The following is a 17,887-nucleotide window of genomic DNA, read 5'->3' as shown; positions in this document are numbered from 1 at the left end:
AAATATGTACTTAAATACTTTTGAGTCTTTTGAAACAGTGAATACAGGAATAAAAATAACTTTTCCTAAGGTCATCTTAATGCATTATTTTGTACAATGTATAAGTGTGGTAAAACTCATTAAGTACTCTACTGTTTGTGATGGTCTCTATTTGTTTATTTACAAGGAAAGCCATGATATACGTATTAGTTTTGTGCCATATTCTCAGGCAGCAGCTTTGAGTTAGGGTTTTGCTTTTCTTTTTGTAGATAGTTGTTTTCCTGTATTTGCTGGGCCTTAGATATGTACTTCTAACTTTTTGAACTTTTCACTAAATATACAAGTCTGTAAATGGAATATTTTTTGTACAGTATATCTGTAGTATGTTTTAAAATTTAAGGGGTTTTGCCGTCTAGAAAACATATGCAGTTACACAGAAAGCCAAGAGATATAAGAAACCTGTTATTGCAAGATGGGTGTACCTATTTGAATTACCAACATATATAGTATGTTTTTTAAATGCAGGTAATGGGATTAGTGTGGAAGGTGCCCTCCTCACAGAGCAAGATGTTAACCATCCAAAACCAGCAAAAAGAGCTCGGACCAGCTTTACAGCAGATCAGCTTCAGGTAAGCATAACAATGAATTTTTGATTTTTGAAGCCCCTCCCAACCAAAAAAACAAAAAGCAATCTCCATGCTGCCCAAAAACATTTTTATGTTTTCTAAAAAATTAGCCTATGTGTTTTATGAAAACTAATTTGGTGAATATATGAAAACATACTTATTGCCCTAAAGTGTTTGTATTTCTAGCATCATAATATGATATGAAATAGTCATTCAAGTTTTGTTTCCCTGGGGTCTATTGGTATCAACATCAAAGTGGAAACAAAATATTTTGTCCTGACTTCCTGATTACATCATTCTGAACCAGGCATTTATATTACTACACATAATTGCAATGGAAGACAAAATATTTTGAGACTCTGGAAAGAGACATACATGTCCCATGTGAGTCTATGGGACACTAATGTGTTAGTCTTTTTAACAAACTGCAATGAGTCATTTAACGAACACAATTGTATGGTTTTTGAGTAGGAAATAATTGAAAGTGCCTTAAAGTAAAGAGGAAACTACTGATTGACTACAATTGAGCAGATTCCTTTATGTTTTTAAAGGTGGTAAAAGGAATACTTCTATAATTTGATGTTAAAGGTTTATTATGTCCCCTGAAAAGGGAGGGATTTTTTTTAGCTTAGTTGCCCTAAACATGATTGTTATAAATTTGATTTATACAAATTATCAAAATAATTAAATTACTGCTTGCTTTATACACCTATATAATGATTCCTTCTGGCATTTTTGCAGATAATGAAATCATATATTCTAAAAGATTAATGTGGCTATTTGTTTCATGTTAAGGAAAAGTATCATTTGTTGAACACCTACCACACTGCTGGGTGCCTTATACACAGTATCCATCTTAGCTCAGACTTTAAAGGACATTTATGCAGTGTTAACAAATGAATAAAAGTAACTTTTTCAAAAATCACATTTAGTATTCTAAGACCTGCCAGTATTTAAGATGGATACAAGTGTTTCAAGAGATAATTTGTATTTTGAGAATGATTTAGGAAAGAAACCTTGATGTGACACACATATTCCGAGGGAACGTGGCAGTGGGAAGTACTCTAGCATTAAAATCTAGATCCATTCAGAAGAATTTTCCAAATGGATGACTGTTTTAGATTTCTTAATTTAGGCATAAATTAGATTTCTTAACTTAGGCATAATGTACATAATAAAAATGAAAGATAAGGCAATTGAAAGAAATATCTCTGTTTGAGCCTTGCTTTCTGGGTTCTTCACTGGATTATAATGAAGATCACATAATGCCCTAAGTCAGAAGATGTGAGTACTTGTGAGAGACCTGGAAAAATAGTCACTAAAGGTGTCTAGTTAAAATAGAATCTCTAATATAAATCTGTTTTTACAATGGTCTGTTCCCATGAAGGACTGGCTATAATTTTAATAATTACAAGGTTGATAACTTCTATTTGATATAATAATTATTAAAATTATAATTGTGAAAATTTGAAACCACTGTAGGTAGACACTTGTCTATGGGAAAATAATTATAAATACTAATTAAATAAAACAGGAATAATATTTGTGGAGGTCTTTTTATGCCAAGTCCTATACCAGGCATCTATCTACATTATCTCCTTTAACTTTTACAACAAACCTCATTCAAGAGTGCAGGAACTCCTCAAAGCAAACCACCAAGGGAATGGCTGAGAAGAGATTTGGAACTTTCTCCTCAAACCTCTGGTCTCTTCATTTTGCTTGATCTTCCAGGAGACCATGAGTAGAAGTCTGTCTTTTCAAAACTCCACTTAATAGCCGAAGCAGCTAAAACAAAAGAGTGAGATTTTGAATCTTGTAGATAGCCTTATGGTTAAACATGCATAAAATATTTAAGCTATGCATTATGGTATGTAAATGTGATCTGAATCATAGGTTTTAAAAATTGTATATCAGAATTATAGGTTTTAAAAAATGAAAGCATATTACCATTTTCAGATTACTGATGAAAGCATAGGTAATATGCTTTCAAAGTATATTCTCATTCAATATTTATTAGCATTTATCTTATGGAAGGGGTGGCTGAAACAAATGAGATACAGTCTTTGTCCTAAAATGGTTCTTTATAATTTAGGAAACTGAAATAGATATTTTAAAAAAACTTGAATCATAGATATTTTAAATGAAGAGATGTTTTAAAAAACCTTGAATCATTTATTTTAGCCAGACCCTCTAATAAATCAGTATCCTTATTGTCAAACTGTCCTACCTTTAGGAATGCGGAATATTTTCAAGTAGAGCTTGAATTTGGCAAGATAATAAAATATTACATGTGACCAGTGAGTTAAGTCAAGACTATCTAGTCAGTACCTGCTTTGGACAGAGGAGAGTTAAAATGGAAGGGATAAATAAGAAAATTTTCCAAAATTATTCTATAGAAATTTATGGGGAGAAAAAATAGTTTGAGACTCAGAGGATGTATTGGCAAATGTATTTCAAATACTGTCCCATTTGTAGAAATGATATTTAAGAATTTCCTGCTAATATTATGGCTTGCTTATTCTAGGTAGAAGCACTCACTTAGTGATTATTAATATTAAACATGCCAAAGTTAGCTCCTGCTTTAGTCTGTTTTCAGATCGAGTTACTGCTATGAAACCTCCTGACTTTTCTGGTAGATCTCCTGGCCTAAAAATGATGAGTGTCTACAGAGGCTCACTCCTTGTCCACGTTAGAAGAACTTGGAAAAGGAGTGAAGTAGGCTTCAGCAGCATCAGTGCCTAGAGAATAGTGAAACTAAGTAGAAATTAAAAGTACCTCTTTTTTCTTTTTGTGTGTGTGAGACTAATCATTGATACTATTGAAAGGAAGAACAATCAAGTCATCTTACTTTTCCTTTAGAATATTTCAATTCTAAATGATCAGAGTTGTTTTGCTTTACTCTTTAATGAGAAATTACTTAATTAAATATAATTTGGTTGCATTGTTAAATTTGTGATGTTAAAAATGCATTTATGAAAAGCATGAAGTTTCTGTTTTGTAAATTATTAATAATGACCTTACAAAAAAAATCCCCAAATCTGTTCAACATTTTTCTATTTGAAAAATTAAAAAAGACATAATTTGCTCGTTCTTTTTCTCTTTGGGGTTATTACATGTCCAACTGCATAGAAACACAATTCTATTTTCACAGGAAGATATCAAAGTAACACATTTGGAGTAGGAAAGAAAGAATAAGCGAACCGAGCAAGAATGAACTTTTAAGCCAATTCTGCCCTTTTTTAGAAGCAAAAATCCATGTTCTGTTTACAGTGAGTCTGTAGCTATAATATAGTTAGATGGGAAGCCAAGAACACTTAATTCTAGAAGGGTAAATTTGTAAACCTCAAAATTTGTAAACCTCAGAAGGTTTCCCAGAACAATATTGGCCTTTTTTTTCTACACTATCTTCAGATTTTCCTTACATTGCCAAGTTTTACTCTGTCACAAACTCTTAACATACTCTCTGACAGAAAGGGAGTTTAACTCCTAGGGATATGAAGAATAAGACATTCCCCTTGATCTCAAGGAACTCACTTTCCACTGTGGAGATAAACTTGAAAACAAATTATTTAGCTACCCTGTGACAAGTGCAGTGGCAGAAGATAGCATTATATGAGGAGCATAGTGGAGAATGCAATTTTGCCTGCTGGAAAGAGTAAAGGCCAGCAGTGCTTGAGGTCTTAATAGATTGGTTGCCCACATCCTATGCCTGTAGACAAGCACAAACACATTGGGTGCCGAACTCCTCTCTCTCATTCTTCATAATACATTTTTTCCATTTTGTAATGCTTCCCTCAGGTGACTTTTAGTAATAAAATTCAAGTATCTCACTTAATTCTCATAATGATTCTCTTTTCTGAAAGAATTCAAAGTTTTTGGCTTGTGCTTATATTCTGGTACTCTCTCCCACACTACTCTTCTCCCTTTATCTTTTATTATAGGTAGTCATTGGCATGTCAGCATCTTTCTGCCAGGAAATTAAATCCAAAGAGTTTTGTTTCATGTTTCACTATCTCTTAGCACTTGGCATAGTGGTTTCAATCCAAAGGCTTACATCAGAATCACATGTAAGCTTTTAAAATATATACATGTTTAGACTCTGGTAAATTATTATTCATTGGACTGGTGAGTGTCTCTTTTTAGACACCTTTTTTTTTGCATAGAGCTAGTGCTCAAAACTATGACGGGGTTGTTACAATTAAGTGGAATCCTTCTGTTGATCTGTATACTATTAGGTATTAGGGGCTTTGAACATCTTTAGCTCAGGAAAGGTTGGAGACAAATGTGATATGATTTTTGTATTAAGTTTTCAAATGTTGGCAATTTTTAACAAAATGGAAAAAACAATAAATGAAACTCTTGCTATTTGATTTGTGGGTTACAAGATTGAAAGAAAAGGTGAGCTTATTTTTAATAGCATAGTTGAGAGAGTTATACGTTGAAATGGATTTTTTTTAGAGTTCTCAGCATAGCAACTTGTGTATAAATTTACAAAATATGCATTCATTTTCACTTACACATATTTCCGCATACCGATTTTCAAGTAACAAAATAAAAGTATCCCATGTTCTTGTGCATGTCTTATCTCTTATGATAAAAATGCAGGAAGAAGACTGAGCTGCTTGTTTTTAGCTATTTACTACATACGTGTTTTAAACAACAGGTTATGCAAGCACAGTTTGCTCAGGACAACAACCCAGATGCACAGACACTCCAGAAATTGGCAGAAAGGACAGGCTTGAGCAGACGTGTGATACAGGTGATTATTTTTTTTTTTTAAGGTTTTTAAAAATAGATATCGGGTCTCCCTATGTTGCCCAGACTGATCTTGAACTCTTGAGCTTGAGTGATTCTCCCACCTCAGCCTCCCAAAGTAATGGGATTACAGGATGAGCCACTGTACCTGGCCACAGGTGATTAACATAAAGGTCAATCAAGAGAAATCAAAAGTTCGAATTCTGGGTATTTATAATTATGCATTGGGTTTTTTTGTGTGTGTGAAGAAATGTGAAAACATTACTTTCTTATTTTAAGTCTCTTCACATTCTAAATCAAATTTTTAAAATGTAATGATTATCCTGCTTGGGCTAGGCTACCATTTGTCAAATGAGTCTTTGCTCATCTTACTTCATTCAGTGCTCACAGCAACCCTAAGATCCTCAGGCTAAAAAAGTTCCAAGATAAATCTTGCTCTAAAGTCAGTGTTTTTTCCTACTTTTTCTATGATTGTGTGTGTGATGGCTGCTGATGGCCTTTGCCAAAGATCCAGGGAGAGGAACTGGTGTGAACAAAGCTGAAAAGTGATGAATTAGTGCAAGTTTTTTCGAATGTAGAATTTATGTTTGGAAATAGTGGGAAATGAAATTGTTGGAGTTAAAGTTGGAGAGGCCTGTGAATGCAGAGTTCTCTTATGAGCAGGTAAAAGCCATGATATGAGATTTTAGGAAGAAAGGGCTAGTCACAGCACATGGGAAGAACTGGAGTTGGGAGAGACTAGATAGAGGTAGGCAGCTTAGTTGGAAGGCTGGAATGCCCAGCAAAGTAGTGTGGTTTTGTTGTTGTTGTTATTTGTTTTTTGTTTGTTTGTTTCTGAAGAGACACTTAACTGGGGTAGAATTCATTTGGGAAACTTTTTGAAACAGGGTCATGTGTGGCCTAGGCTGGAGTGCAGTGGCGCAATCACAGCTCACTGCAGCGACCTCCTGGGCTCAGGTGATCCTCCCACCTCAGCCTCCCAAATAACTGGGACCACAGTTGCACACCACCACGCCTGGCTAATTTTTAAATTTTTGTAGAAACATAGTCTCACCATGTTGCCCAGGCTGGTCTCAAATTCCTAGACTCAAGTACTCCTCCCTTGGCCTCCCAAAGTGCTGGAATTATTGGCAATGAGCCACCATGCCCAGCTGAGAAATATTTTATTGACTGAACACTGATGACAGTTGATGGATGCTAGAAAGACAGGAAAGATTTGGTAACTGCAATGGGGAAGCAGAGAGGAGTCAAAGAGTAAATGACTCTGCCAGGCTCGGTTGCCCACACCTGTAATCCCAGCATTTTGGGAGGTCAAGGCAAATATGTCACTTGAGTACAGGAGTTTGATACCAGTCTGGGCAAGATGGTGAAACCCCGTCTCTACAGGAAAAAAAACAGCCAGGCATGCTAGTATGTACCTGCAGTCCCAGCTACATGGGAGGCTGAGGTGGGAGGGTCACCTACGTCCAGGAGGTTGAAGCTGCTGTCAGCCGTGGTGGTACCACTGCACTCCAGCCTGGGTGATGGAGTAAGATCTTCTCTCAAAAAAGTCAGTGATTTATAAATTTCGAGTCAAAGTAATCTTGGGAATGGTGCCATTGACAGGAATGTGAAAGTCAAAAGAAAGCTGGATTGGAAGTTGGACCCTTTTAGCTGTGCTAATTATGCAGTGATGGTGGCAGTTAACTATGTAAACAGGTATTTGAAAGAATGAACAGGACTCAAGCAAAGAGATCTAATGCCATGAAATTGGATAAGATCCTTTAGAAAGAGATCATGGGGTATAAAAGGTGAAGAATGGGTTTCAGAGAGAGAGCAGAGTAAGAGGTGCTATTTAAATGGGACGTAGTAACAGCCAGAGTTGAGGAAGGAGTCGGCTGGAGAAGCAGCATGGAGGCTGAAGAAGTGGGGTGAATTCAAGAATGAGATGGCCAGCTGTGTCGAGATTATCAGAGAGACGAGGGAAATGGAAAATAATTTTATTTCATTTTATTTTATTTTTTTCCAAGACAGAGTCTCTGTCACCCAGGCTGGAGTGCAGTGGTGCGATCTCAGCTCACTGCAACCTCCGCCTCCCGGGTTCAAGCAATTCTCCTGCCTCAGCCTTCTGAGTAGCTGGGATTACAGGTGCATGCCACCATGCCTGGCTAATTTTTGTATTTTTAGTAGAGACTGGGTTTCACCGTGTTGGTCAGGCTGTTCTCAAACTCCTGACCTTGTGATCTGCCCGCCTCAGCCTTCCAAAGTGACAGGATTACAGGGGTGAGCCACCGTGCCTAGCCGGAAAATAATTTTAAATAACACTGGAAGTTCAAAAAATTTAAGGAGTGGAAGCAAGTAACTATAAAAGGCAAGAGGAAACTCAGGGAGGGGAAAGGTGAATGTCTTCATTGCACATATTATATTTTGTTTCTTAATTTGGGTGGTTGATACATGGGTACTTATTCTTCCTTAAGCCTAAAATGTTTCATAATTAACAAATCACCTGTACGAAGAAGCAGATGGAAAAGACCTGATGAACTGCAGCTTCTCTAAAGACCTAGAGTTCCCAGTGTTTTAATTGACTTCAAGTAATGAAGCTGTCTTAGGAGACAAGTTCTACCACTTCAGCACTTTTCAGATATCCAGATTATTGTGCATATTTCAGAGTGCCAAATTTTAAGAAGGGACTAATAAGTAATCTGAAAAACATACTACCTTAAAGGCTACCAGGGTTGTGAAAGATTTAGATCATGCCATAACATTAAAGGCAGCAGGGATATTTATCTGGAGATAAGGCCAGGAGATGGTAAGGGAAAGAGTAATATCCAGAGTAGGTGTCTTTAAATATTTGTGAAAGGCTTCCCTGCAACGGAATGTAGAAAAAGGCACTGGTGTTCACTCATAATGAACTTTCTCATTATTGAAAGGCTACAAAAATGGCACGGACTACCAAGGAAGGTAGTGAGTTTCCTGTGCCTGGGAGAACAGTTTTCTTTGGCAGGTAGTTCAGACTCCATGGGCTAAACGTTCCTTCTAATTTAAGACTCTGTATATTCATAACAATGATAGCTTCAGGTAAGTCAGATGCATGACATATAATTTTGAAGTTGGAAGCAAAGAAGAAGGAGAGTTTTCTTAGAGCTTTTCATATTCGAAGGACTAAGGAACACAGGCAGACATCTGTCGTGTAATTTCCAGGTATTTAGGTTACTAGTACTATGAGCAAGTTAACTTTGTCCTAAGCCCTGCCATTTGGAGAATATATTTGGAATGTTGGCTTTCAATATGTTAAGGTTGAACATTAAATATTTTTGATATGATTCCAAAGGAAAGAGTACTAGCATGCTTATGTGTTTATTATTTGTATCTGTACATAGGCTCACTATATGTTGTAGCCCTTCAGAGTATTTTATAAGAATTACTGTGATCTCAAATAGTTAATCATACTTTCCCTCAGCCTCCTTCCTAGCACTGGGCACAATATTTTAGAAAGGTAAGAAAAAAGAGTTTTTATTACTAGATTTCTTCTAATATGCAAACTAGGTCACCCAAAGATTAGGGGGAAACTGGTCTGATACATGGAGAGTTTCACATTTCCTAGTTACAAATATGCTTAGTAAGACATTTGTAATAAAGCAGAGTGTCCTTATACTGAAGTCAAAGAATAAAGATGAGTGATTTTTCCCCCACACACTGCATCCAGATACAATAACTGTTCACATACTCTTTCAGATAAGTGAATTATGACTTTTATGTTGTGCAGAGACAGAGTAAACTATTGCTATTTCTTCCAATCAGTGTACTAGGAATACCCTTCCATATTAAGATTAACATCATATTTATTGCCACATGTATTGAGCATAGCACAATTTATTTAGTTTCCAATTTTTCACTATTATAAAATGCTGCCATGAGCAACATTGTATATCTACCTTGTGTGCTTGTTCAATAGTTTCCTTAGGATAAATTTCTGGAAGTGAGATTGTTGAGTCCAAAGATAAAACATGCATAGGCCTTTATACAAACATGAAATTTCTTTGCCTTTGAGAATGTTCATACAACTTTATTCTGCCAGGAGCTACATACAAGAGTTCCTTTTCCCCAACTCAGAAGAATCCTGAATACTATTATTCTTTTACATCCTTTACAATTTAATAGAAAAGAAAATCTCATTGATTTTATTTCTGTTTCTTATATTATCAATGAGCTTGAACACATTAATTTATTTTTTCATTTTTAAGACCGTATGTTTTTAGCTCACTTTTCTGTTGGGTTATTTTCTCTGTATCTTACTGATAGTTATTAATCCTATCTGTCATGTTAACCTTTCACGGTTCATCGATTTCCTTTTTATTTTTTCCATACAGAACATTTATATTTCCATGTGTTTAAATCTCCCAGTCTTTTGATAGTTTTGGCCTTTCTTTTTTTTTTTTTTTTTTTTTTGAGATGGAGTCTCACTCTGTCACCCAGGCTGGAGTGCAGTGGTGCGATCTCAGCTCACTGCAACCTCCGCCTTCCAGGCTCAAGCAATTCTTCTGCCTCAGCCTTCTGAGTGGCTGGGACTACAGGTGCGTGTTACCACACCCAGCTAATTTTTGTATTTTTTGGTAGAGACGGGATTTCACCATATTGGCCAGGCTGGTCTTGACTCCTGACCTCGTGGTCCACCCGCCTCAGCCTCCCAAAGTGCTGGGATTACAGGCGAGAGCCATCGCGCCTGGCCTTTTTGTTTTGTTTTGTTTTGTTTTGTTTTTTGAGACGGAGTCTTGCTCTGTTGCCCAGGCTGGAGTGCAATGGTGCAGTCTCGGCTCACTGCAACCTCCGCCTCCTGGGCTCAAGCAATTCTCCTGCCTCAGCCTCTCAAGCATCTGGGACTACAGGCGCCTGACACCATGACTGGCTAATTTTTGTATTTTTAGTAGAGATGGGGTTTCACCATGTTAGCCAGGCTGGTCTTGAGCTCCTGAACTCGTGATCTACCACCTCGGCCTCCCAAAGTGCTGGGACTACAGGTGTGAGCCACCGCACCCAGTCTAGTTTTGGCCTTTCTTATGCTTCCCTATCTAGAGAGTATTTCAATGTTGCCTTTTGCTTTCTTAAACTTTTATTGTTTCAATTATTTATGCCTAAACTTTAATTTATCTGGCTTGGTTCATGGGAGATAGGGTTTTATCTGTTTTTTTTCTCTCTTTCAATTGATAAACTATCAGTTTTCCCTAAATCAGTGAAACATGATTTCCCAATAAAATAAAATCCCATCTTTGTCATATACAAAATTATTATATTTGGCTTTTTGTCTGGGCTTTCTAAAGGTTTCATTCTATGTATTAGTATTTTGCTTTTCCATTATATCTACATGGCCTGATTATAGCTTAGTTTATGATTTAGAACTCAAAAAATTTAAAGTAGTTACTCAGAAAATGTTAACTCTTGTTGGAGGTTTGCAGACAAGAAGGAGGAAATTTTGTCAGTGAGGAGAGTCAAAAGGACTTATATTTGATTCTGAAGCTGGGTAGCATTCATGCCAGAAGGAATTTTCTGATGTCTAGAATCTTAAACTATATTTTGCTCTACCAGTTACATGATACTTTGTGTTTGCAAACCTCCCTCTGCTTGATTACCTGTGGATGATCTTTCCTAGAAGCTGCTTAACAAGATAGTTATTCTGCTGTTTATATTATACCTTCTTCATGTTTATTTACAAAGTTTGAGGTTTTTTTTTTTTTCAATCAAAAGATGGTGTTTCTTTTGTTTTACAACTGCATAGGTTCCATTCAATATATAATTTATTGGAGACAAAAAGATACTTTGAAGAAACTCTGGGAATCATAATGCAACATGTTTTAGGTTATATGTAGTCCTCTGGTGTATGTGTCTTCTGGGTCCCATAAGGGAAAAAGGCCGGTGGCAGCGGTTCCCCCTTACACATTGGAGAATGTTTGAGTAATGTCATCCTATTTGGGTGAGACTAGTGTTAGTAGTGACATCTAATGTTCCGGAGCCTGTGGACAGAACTGTGGAGATTTGGGGTGTGGTCTATAGGTATCTCTGAGTCTCACTAACACTCCAGAGAACAGGGATGTGGAGGAGGCTGTGACTTCCCACTTGTCTTCCTGCCGGATGCCTAAGTCTTGTCCCAGAAACATTCCTTAGCTGCTACTTTTCAGCCTCCTACTCAAGGCTATATAACCCACTAGATTATTTATTTTTTACTCTTTTAGTTTTAATCACTCTTGAGAGTATACTTTGCCAACCTTCTATTTTTGAATGCCAGGGGCAGGGTGTAGTTCGGAAGTAAGGCCAGATTTTTCTTATAAATTCTTTGCAGCTTCCTTTTATTCCACATTAATCAGCCCTGATTGCCTTGTGCCATCAAGGCCCTACCACCAGCCTTGAACAGACTTATGCCCCTGATGTTTTCCTGGCCTCATATCCCTGATCCCAAAATGTTCTCATGCTAAGTTTTTATCCCTTCACCTCTCTTTCCTCTCATGACAGAATTGTTTGGAGTGATGGAAAAAAAAGTGATACAGTATTTTAATGAAGAAACACTCTCTATGGTCAAGTTTTATCACCTGTCAGGGAATTCAAACACAGGCATATTAGCTACTGGAAGCATTCTGGGCAGTCTAGACTTACTTGCCCTGACCTGGATGTAAAGCTTCACTTGCCCTGAATTTGCTGCTTTTATTTCTGCAGTAGAGTGGACAGCAGGGTGGTTAGCATACATTTTGTGAACTCTCATCAGTGGATGTGTTTGTATTTAATTCTACTTAAATATTATGAGTTTTTTCTTATTATAGACCTGACTTTAACATGCTTCTTAGGGAATAGCCTATGTATTCACCAAGAGAAATTGAACTCAGCAGGTTAAAATCTGACTGAAATAACTGAATCAAGAGGTTTGTAGAAAGCTTTAAGTTCTCAGTAGGGATTTTAGTCATTTGAACAAGGATTTGAAATAAGTCCAGCAGGTGCCTAAGAATACATTTAATAGTCTTTTTTTTTTTTTAAGTTCTGATTAAAAGAGCTTTTTCTGCTTTTCTTTTTGTCCTAAATGCCAGTAGTAAAACCAAGGAGATTTCTCTGGAATTCTTGAGGGCCCTTCCCCACCTTTTCTGGGGAAGATGCTGTTTTAGTATAGAATTGGCTTTTATTTTTATTTTTTTAAAATAAACCTAATAGAGTTTTTGGGGGTATTTTTGTTTTGGCTTTTTTGTTGGTTGTTGTTGTTGTTGTTGTTGTTGTTGTTTTGAGACAGAGTCTCGCTGTGTCGCCCAGGCTGGAGTGCAGTGGCACGATCTCAGCTCACTGCAACCTCTGCCTCCTGGGCTCAAGTAGATTCTCCTGCCTCAGCCTTCCGAGTAGCCAGAATTACAGGTACCAACCACCATGGCCAACTAGTTTTTGTATTTTTAGTAGAGACGGGGTTTTACCATGTTGGCCAGGCTGGTATTGAACCCCTCACCTCAGGTAATCTGCCTGCCTCAGCCTCCCAAAGTGCTGGAATTACAGACATGAGCCACAGCACCTAGTCAAATCCAATAGAGTTTAATAATTGCATTCAAGGGGTAACCTTAACGTTTGACCAACTCAAATTCAACAAACCAAAATCCCTTAAGCAATTGGTCCCCTTTCCTACTTAAATAGAACTGGCTTTTAGGTAAATCACCAGAGAGCTATCAACTGAGCAAGAAAAATGACTACTGTTATTTGGACTAAAATGTTTCTTTTCTGTTTATAGAACTTTTATAAAAGCTGAGTTACATTTATGCTGTGCTTGTGTGGTAGTGTGATTGAGGTTGCATTCATTTTTTAACTGAGTTGATAATGTGCTCAGAAGCTGGTGTGTAACCTACCTACTTCTGTTGCTTTTCTCCCTGGTCAGGTGTGGTTTCAGAATTGTAGAGCACGCCACAAGAAACACGTCAGTCCTAATCACTCGTCCTCCACCCCAGTCACAGCAGTCCCACCCTCCAGGCTGTCTCCACCCATGTTAGAAGAAATGGCTTATTCTGCCTACGTGCCCCAAGATGGAACGATGTTAACTGCGCTGCATAGTTATATGGATGGTAGGTATCCCAACATTTAACAGCTGTCTCCCAGGCAATCAGCAACTGGTAACTTCTAATATTAGATTATTGATACAATTCACATTTTGAAATATTACCTCAGTAGTAGCTGAAAAATATTGTGGGGGTTGCAGTAGAGAGCAAAATTATCCAAACATTTTTATTTCTGTGATTACATTTTAAGGAAGAAGTTTAATACTCACTTTGCAGCTAAGATGCAAATATTAATAATGACTCAATGCTTGATCTTTACTTAGAAATTTTTTTGTTTGTTTTTACCGGTTAATGTTTAAATACTTTATTTCCTGTGATCAGAGCAAGTGTTCACTCAGATCTTTAGATGGGAGTTTAATAAGTTTTGTTAAAGTATTGTTTTTTATAGAAGCAAATCATACATTTAGAAGAGTGCATACGTAATAACTATTCAGCTTGATGAATTAATAAAATGAATGTATCCATATAGATACTGCCCAAAGTAGCAGATATAATTAGCATTTCAGAAGCCTCTCTTATGTCTTCTTCCAATTATTATCCTTTTCTCCCAAAGTAACATGGCACTGATTTCTAAAACCACCCTTTAGTTTTGCCCTTTTTGAACAATACAGAATGTATTTTGTCTCTCACTTCTTTCAATTACATTGTGAGATTCACCTATATTATTGTGAGAATCAGTTATTTGTTTTCATTGTTATATAGAAATCCACTGTAGGAATATACCACAATTTATCCATTTCCTGGTTAATAGATATTTGTGTTTTTTCCAGTTTGTGCTTTTATGAATATGCTGCTATGGACTTTATTGTACATGCTTTTGTAAACATTGATTCACATTTCTACTAGATATGTACCTGGGAGTGGGACATAAGGTCATGGGCTACACATATGCTCAACTTCAGTCATTCTGACAAATAGTTTTTCACAGTGGTTGAACCAGTTTACACCTTGACCAGCAGCAAGGTTCAAGGTGCTTCACATCCTCACCAACACTTAGTATGGTGTAACTTCCTGATGTTAGCAAATTTGATGATTGTGTAGTGCAATCTTATTTTAATTTGCCTTTCCCTGATGACTGAGCATTTTTTCATCAGGCATTTGTATATTCTCTTTTGTGAAGAGCTGTACAAGTCTTTTTGTCTTTTGGCCTACTGGCTTGTCTTTATTATTTATTTAAATGGATTTGCTTAAGTTCTTGGTGTAATCTGCATATAAAGCTTTTTGATAATTATATGTGCTTAGAATATTTTCTCCTACTCAGTAGCTTGGCTTTTTCTACTCTCTTAATGGAATGTTTCATTGAACACAAGTTCCTAATTTTATTGTAGTTTATTTCATCATTTTTCCTTCATGAGCCTTGCTTTTTTTGGTGACGTGTGCAAGAAATTGTTTATACTCAAAGATAATGAAGATATATCTTCTATGATATCATCTAGAAACTTTCTGTTACCTTTGATGTGTAGATTTACAATTCATTTGGAACTGAATTTTGTGTGTGGTACAAGGTAGAAAGTGAAGCTTTTTTGTTATGTTGATCAAAATAGAAAATGTCCAGCTTCTCTGTAGAGACATATTTGCCATAAATCAAATGTCAATATGTTGTGTCAATTTCTGTACCTTCTGTTTTATTGGTCTATTTATTTTTGTGTTGCTACTTAATCATTCTAATCATGGTAGGTCTATAATTTTTAATATCTGATAATGCGTTTCTTTCTATTTTGTTGTTATTCAAGTTTGTATTGCCCATTCCTGGCCCTTTATGTTTTCATAAAATTTACCTACTTGTCTATTTCTACCCCAAAAGGGAAAACAATTAAGATTTTGATACAATCTATTACAGCAAATATATTGATCAATTTTAGGAAACTGCCATCTTAACAGTATTTTCTTCCATACCATGAACTTTAGTATGTCTTTCCATTTGTTTAGATCATCTTTAAATCATCTCTTATGATTTAGAGTTTTCTGTTTAGTAATCTTGCACATCTTCTGTTAAGTTTATCTCTAAGTATTTCTTTTGATTCAGTTGTAAGTGGTATTTTCTCTGTAAGTAGAAATCTGGGTTGGTAGTTATTTTCTCTCAGCACTTTGAAGATATGATTACCTTGTCTTCTGATTTTCATTGTTTGTTTTGCATATGGATAGCTAATTAACCTGGCCCCATTTATTGGTAAAGTCAGCTATTGACCTTCTTGCTCCTTTGAAAATAAATGTCTTTTTTCCTCAACTTTTTTCTTTGTGTTTGTCTTGAAAAAGTTTTATCATACTGTGCCTGGGTGTGCTTCTTGAATATGTAGTTTGATGTCTTTCATTATGGAAAATTCTCAGCTTTTGCCTCCTCAAATATTGTTTTTGCTCCTATGAAAAAATTTTCATGTTTTCTTCTGAACTATTTTTCTAGTTCACTAATGCTCTCTATATCTAATATCCTGTAAAAAAAAAATCATCCACCGACTTCTTAATTTCATTTATTATGCTTTTCAGTTTTAAGATTTCCAGTTATATGCTGAAATCATCCATTTTGTCACTTTATCCTTATTTAAATTGTTATACTAAAGTTCATGTGTGATAACTCCAATATCTGGATCTTTGGTGGGTCTATTCTGTTTTCTTAATTTTCCTCTTTATTTTCTTTCAAGTCATGTCTTGTTATTTGTCTTCTTATTTGCTATTGCATTTCAGATGTTGGGTATGAGTAACTAAAAATAATTTGAGGCTTTGGATGATATCTTCCACTAGAGAAGATTAGTTTTACCACCCAGGTAGTCAGAATAGGGTGAAACCAACTTAATCCAATCAGGCACAAATCCTTATAAGGGCTGGTATATTTTTATTTTACTACTCCTTGGAGTTAGCCCTTTGGAATCACAAATGAATCCCTGTTTTGTTTTGTTTTGTTTTGTTTTCTGTTGTTTTTAACTAGGGCTTCTCCTCTTCAGCGGGCCCTGCTCTTTAATTTTTGTTTCTCACCACTCTGCCAAAGTCTAACTTCTGAATGCTCTGCTAAACTTCTCGGTCTATCAGACATTTGTTTTGTTTTAAATTGTCACTATCCTTGTGGGAGGAAAAGCATCTTCATTTTCTTTCCCTCCACTCTGGGACTTTGTAAGTCCTCACTATTTAAGTGTCTTTCAGATACCTTCAAACAGATTTTAAAAATTTTGTCCAGATTTCCTAGCTGGTCTCAGAGAAAGGTTTTGTTTGAAGCAACATAGCCCTTGCTGAAAGCAGAAACTTCATTTTAAGTTTTTGTTAGATAAAAAATCAGAGCCTGTACCATTGTTGCCATTTACTTATACTAGCATTAAAATTGTGTGTGTTCACATGAAAGACAGTAGTGTTGCCTGAGTCCAGTGTGTTTTGATGTATGCTTAGGGAGGAGGTAATTAAACATTAATGAAAGAAACTTGGGGAAGATCATCCTATACAAACACCTTCATGAGAAAGCTAGCAGCATCTCTGAAGAGGAACCCATGTCTTTCTAGCTTCAGGGTGAAGTGCAGTGAATGGGGTATGGATGGAGTACATTAAAATGGCAAAATCTTGTGGCCCCAAATAAAGATTTGGGGGTAAAACTGTTCCTGGACTCTCACTATGCCGAATAGGTTAATGCTTCTGCTGAGGTCAGTGGAATGAGTGTAGCTTGGTGCCCTCAGCTATAATGAGTGATGAAAACATTGCCTTGGATTGTTTTTGTTTGTTTATAAATCAGTTTTATGCACCCTACAAAACTGATCCACAAATTTCTTTCTATTTTGTAGCTCATTCACCAACAACTCTTGGACTCCAGCCTTTGTTACCCCATTCAATGACACAACTGCCAATAAGTCATACCTAATTCTTTTTTCAGGGATAGACTTGATTAAGGATATAAATTTGTCATTTATTATGTATAAAATACCATTGAAAAGATATTACTGTTAATTTTTTATTTAAGACCTAAAGCATTTCCAACATCACTTTGCTGCCCAGGTATGTATCTATAGTTGGCCTGCAAGACACTTTTATTGATTCTTCATTTTTTGTAAAACTTATGTTTATAAGAAGAAAACAAATCAAAACATTTTTTGTATTGTCTGGAAATAGTTTGCTCTAGTGTGTATCTGTTAATTTATTTGTCATCAAAAGAGCACTTTGCCTAAAAGAAAGGACTGACAAGTGTGCAAAATGTTTACAATCTTTTGTGAAATTGTAGTTTATCATTAGTTTGTATCTGTAAGTTATTGTTATAAATATTACCTGTATTTTTTGTTATATACAACTTTATACTTTGAAGCTTGTATCTGTGAATTTGCAACTGAAATTTATTTTGCCGATGTTTTCTGAATGAACTGAATAAAGCTTCTGTTGTAGCATGCAATGCAAACACGTTATTGTGTTTGTGGTTGATGAATTATGGCTGTAAATAACACCATAGTTAAATAAGCCCACCATTCTGAGTTTATTAAACATTTTCCATTCTTGTGAAAATTTCAA

General features: G+C 36.0%; 1 protein-coding gene across 8 annotated transcripts in view; it reads left to right on the top strand.

Annotated features, from left to right (window-relative positions):
- The window catches only part of LHX8 (LIM homeobox 8), a 27,328-nt gene extending 9,441 nt beyond the window's left edge, over nucleotides 1-17,887 (top strand). For 4 of the 8 annotated variants that reach the window (XM_063711816.1, XM_063711813.1, XM_063711818.1 and 1 more), the window contains 4 exons: nucleotides 505-608; nucleotides 5,269-5,364; nucleotides 13,234-13,417; nucleotides 17,173-17,887. In XM_063711816.1, the coding sequence (XP_063567886.1) occupies nucleotides 505-608; nucleotides 5,269-5,364; nucleotides 13,234-13,417; nucleotides 17,173-17,249 (461 nt within the window). In that variant the 3' untranslated portion in view covers nucleotides 17,250-17,887. The remainder of the gene's footprint in view (nucleotides 1-504; nucleotides 609-5,268; nucleotides 5,365-13,233; nucleotides 13,418-17,172) is intronic. The other 4 variants (XM_063711825.1, XM_063711828.1, XM_063711824.1 and 1 more) reach the window with 1 other exon arrangement.

This window comes from Pongo abelii, chromosome 1 (assembly GCF_028885655.2).
Source record: "Pongo abelii isolate AG06213 chromosome 1, NHGRI_mPonAbe1-v2.0_pri, whole genome shotgun sequence".
Classification (NCBI taxonomy): domain Eukaryota; kingdom Metazoa; phylum Chordata; class Mammalia; order Primates; family Hominidae; genus Pongo; species Pongo abelii.
Note: the sequence above shows the minus strand (reverse complement) of the source record. Positions and strands in the feature narration are given on the sequence as shown.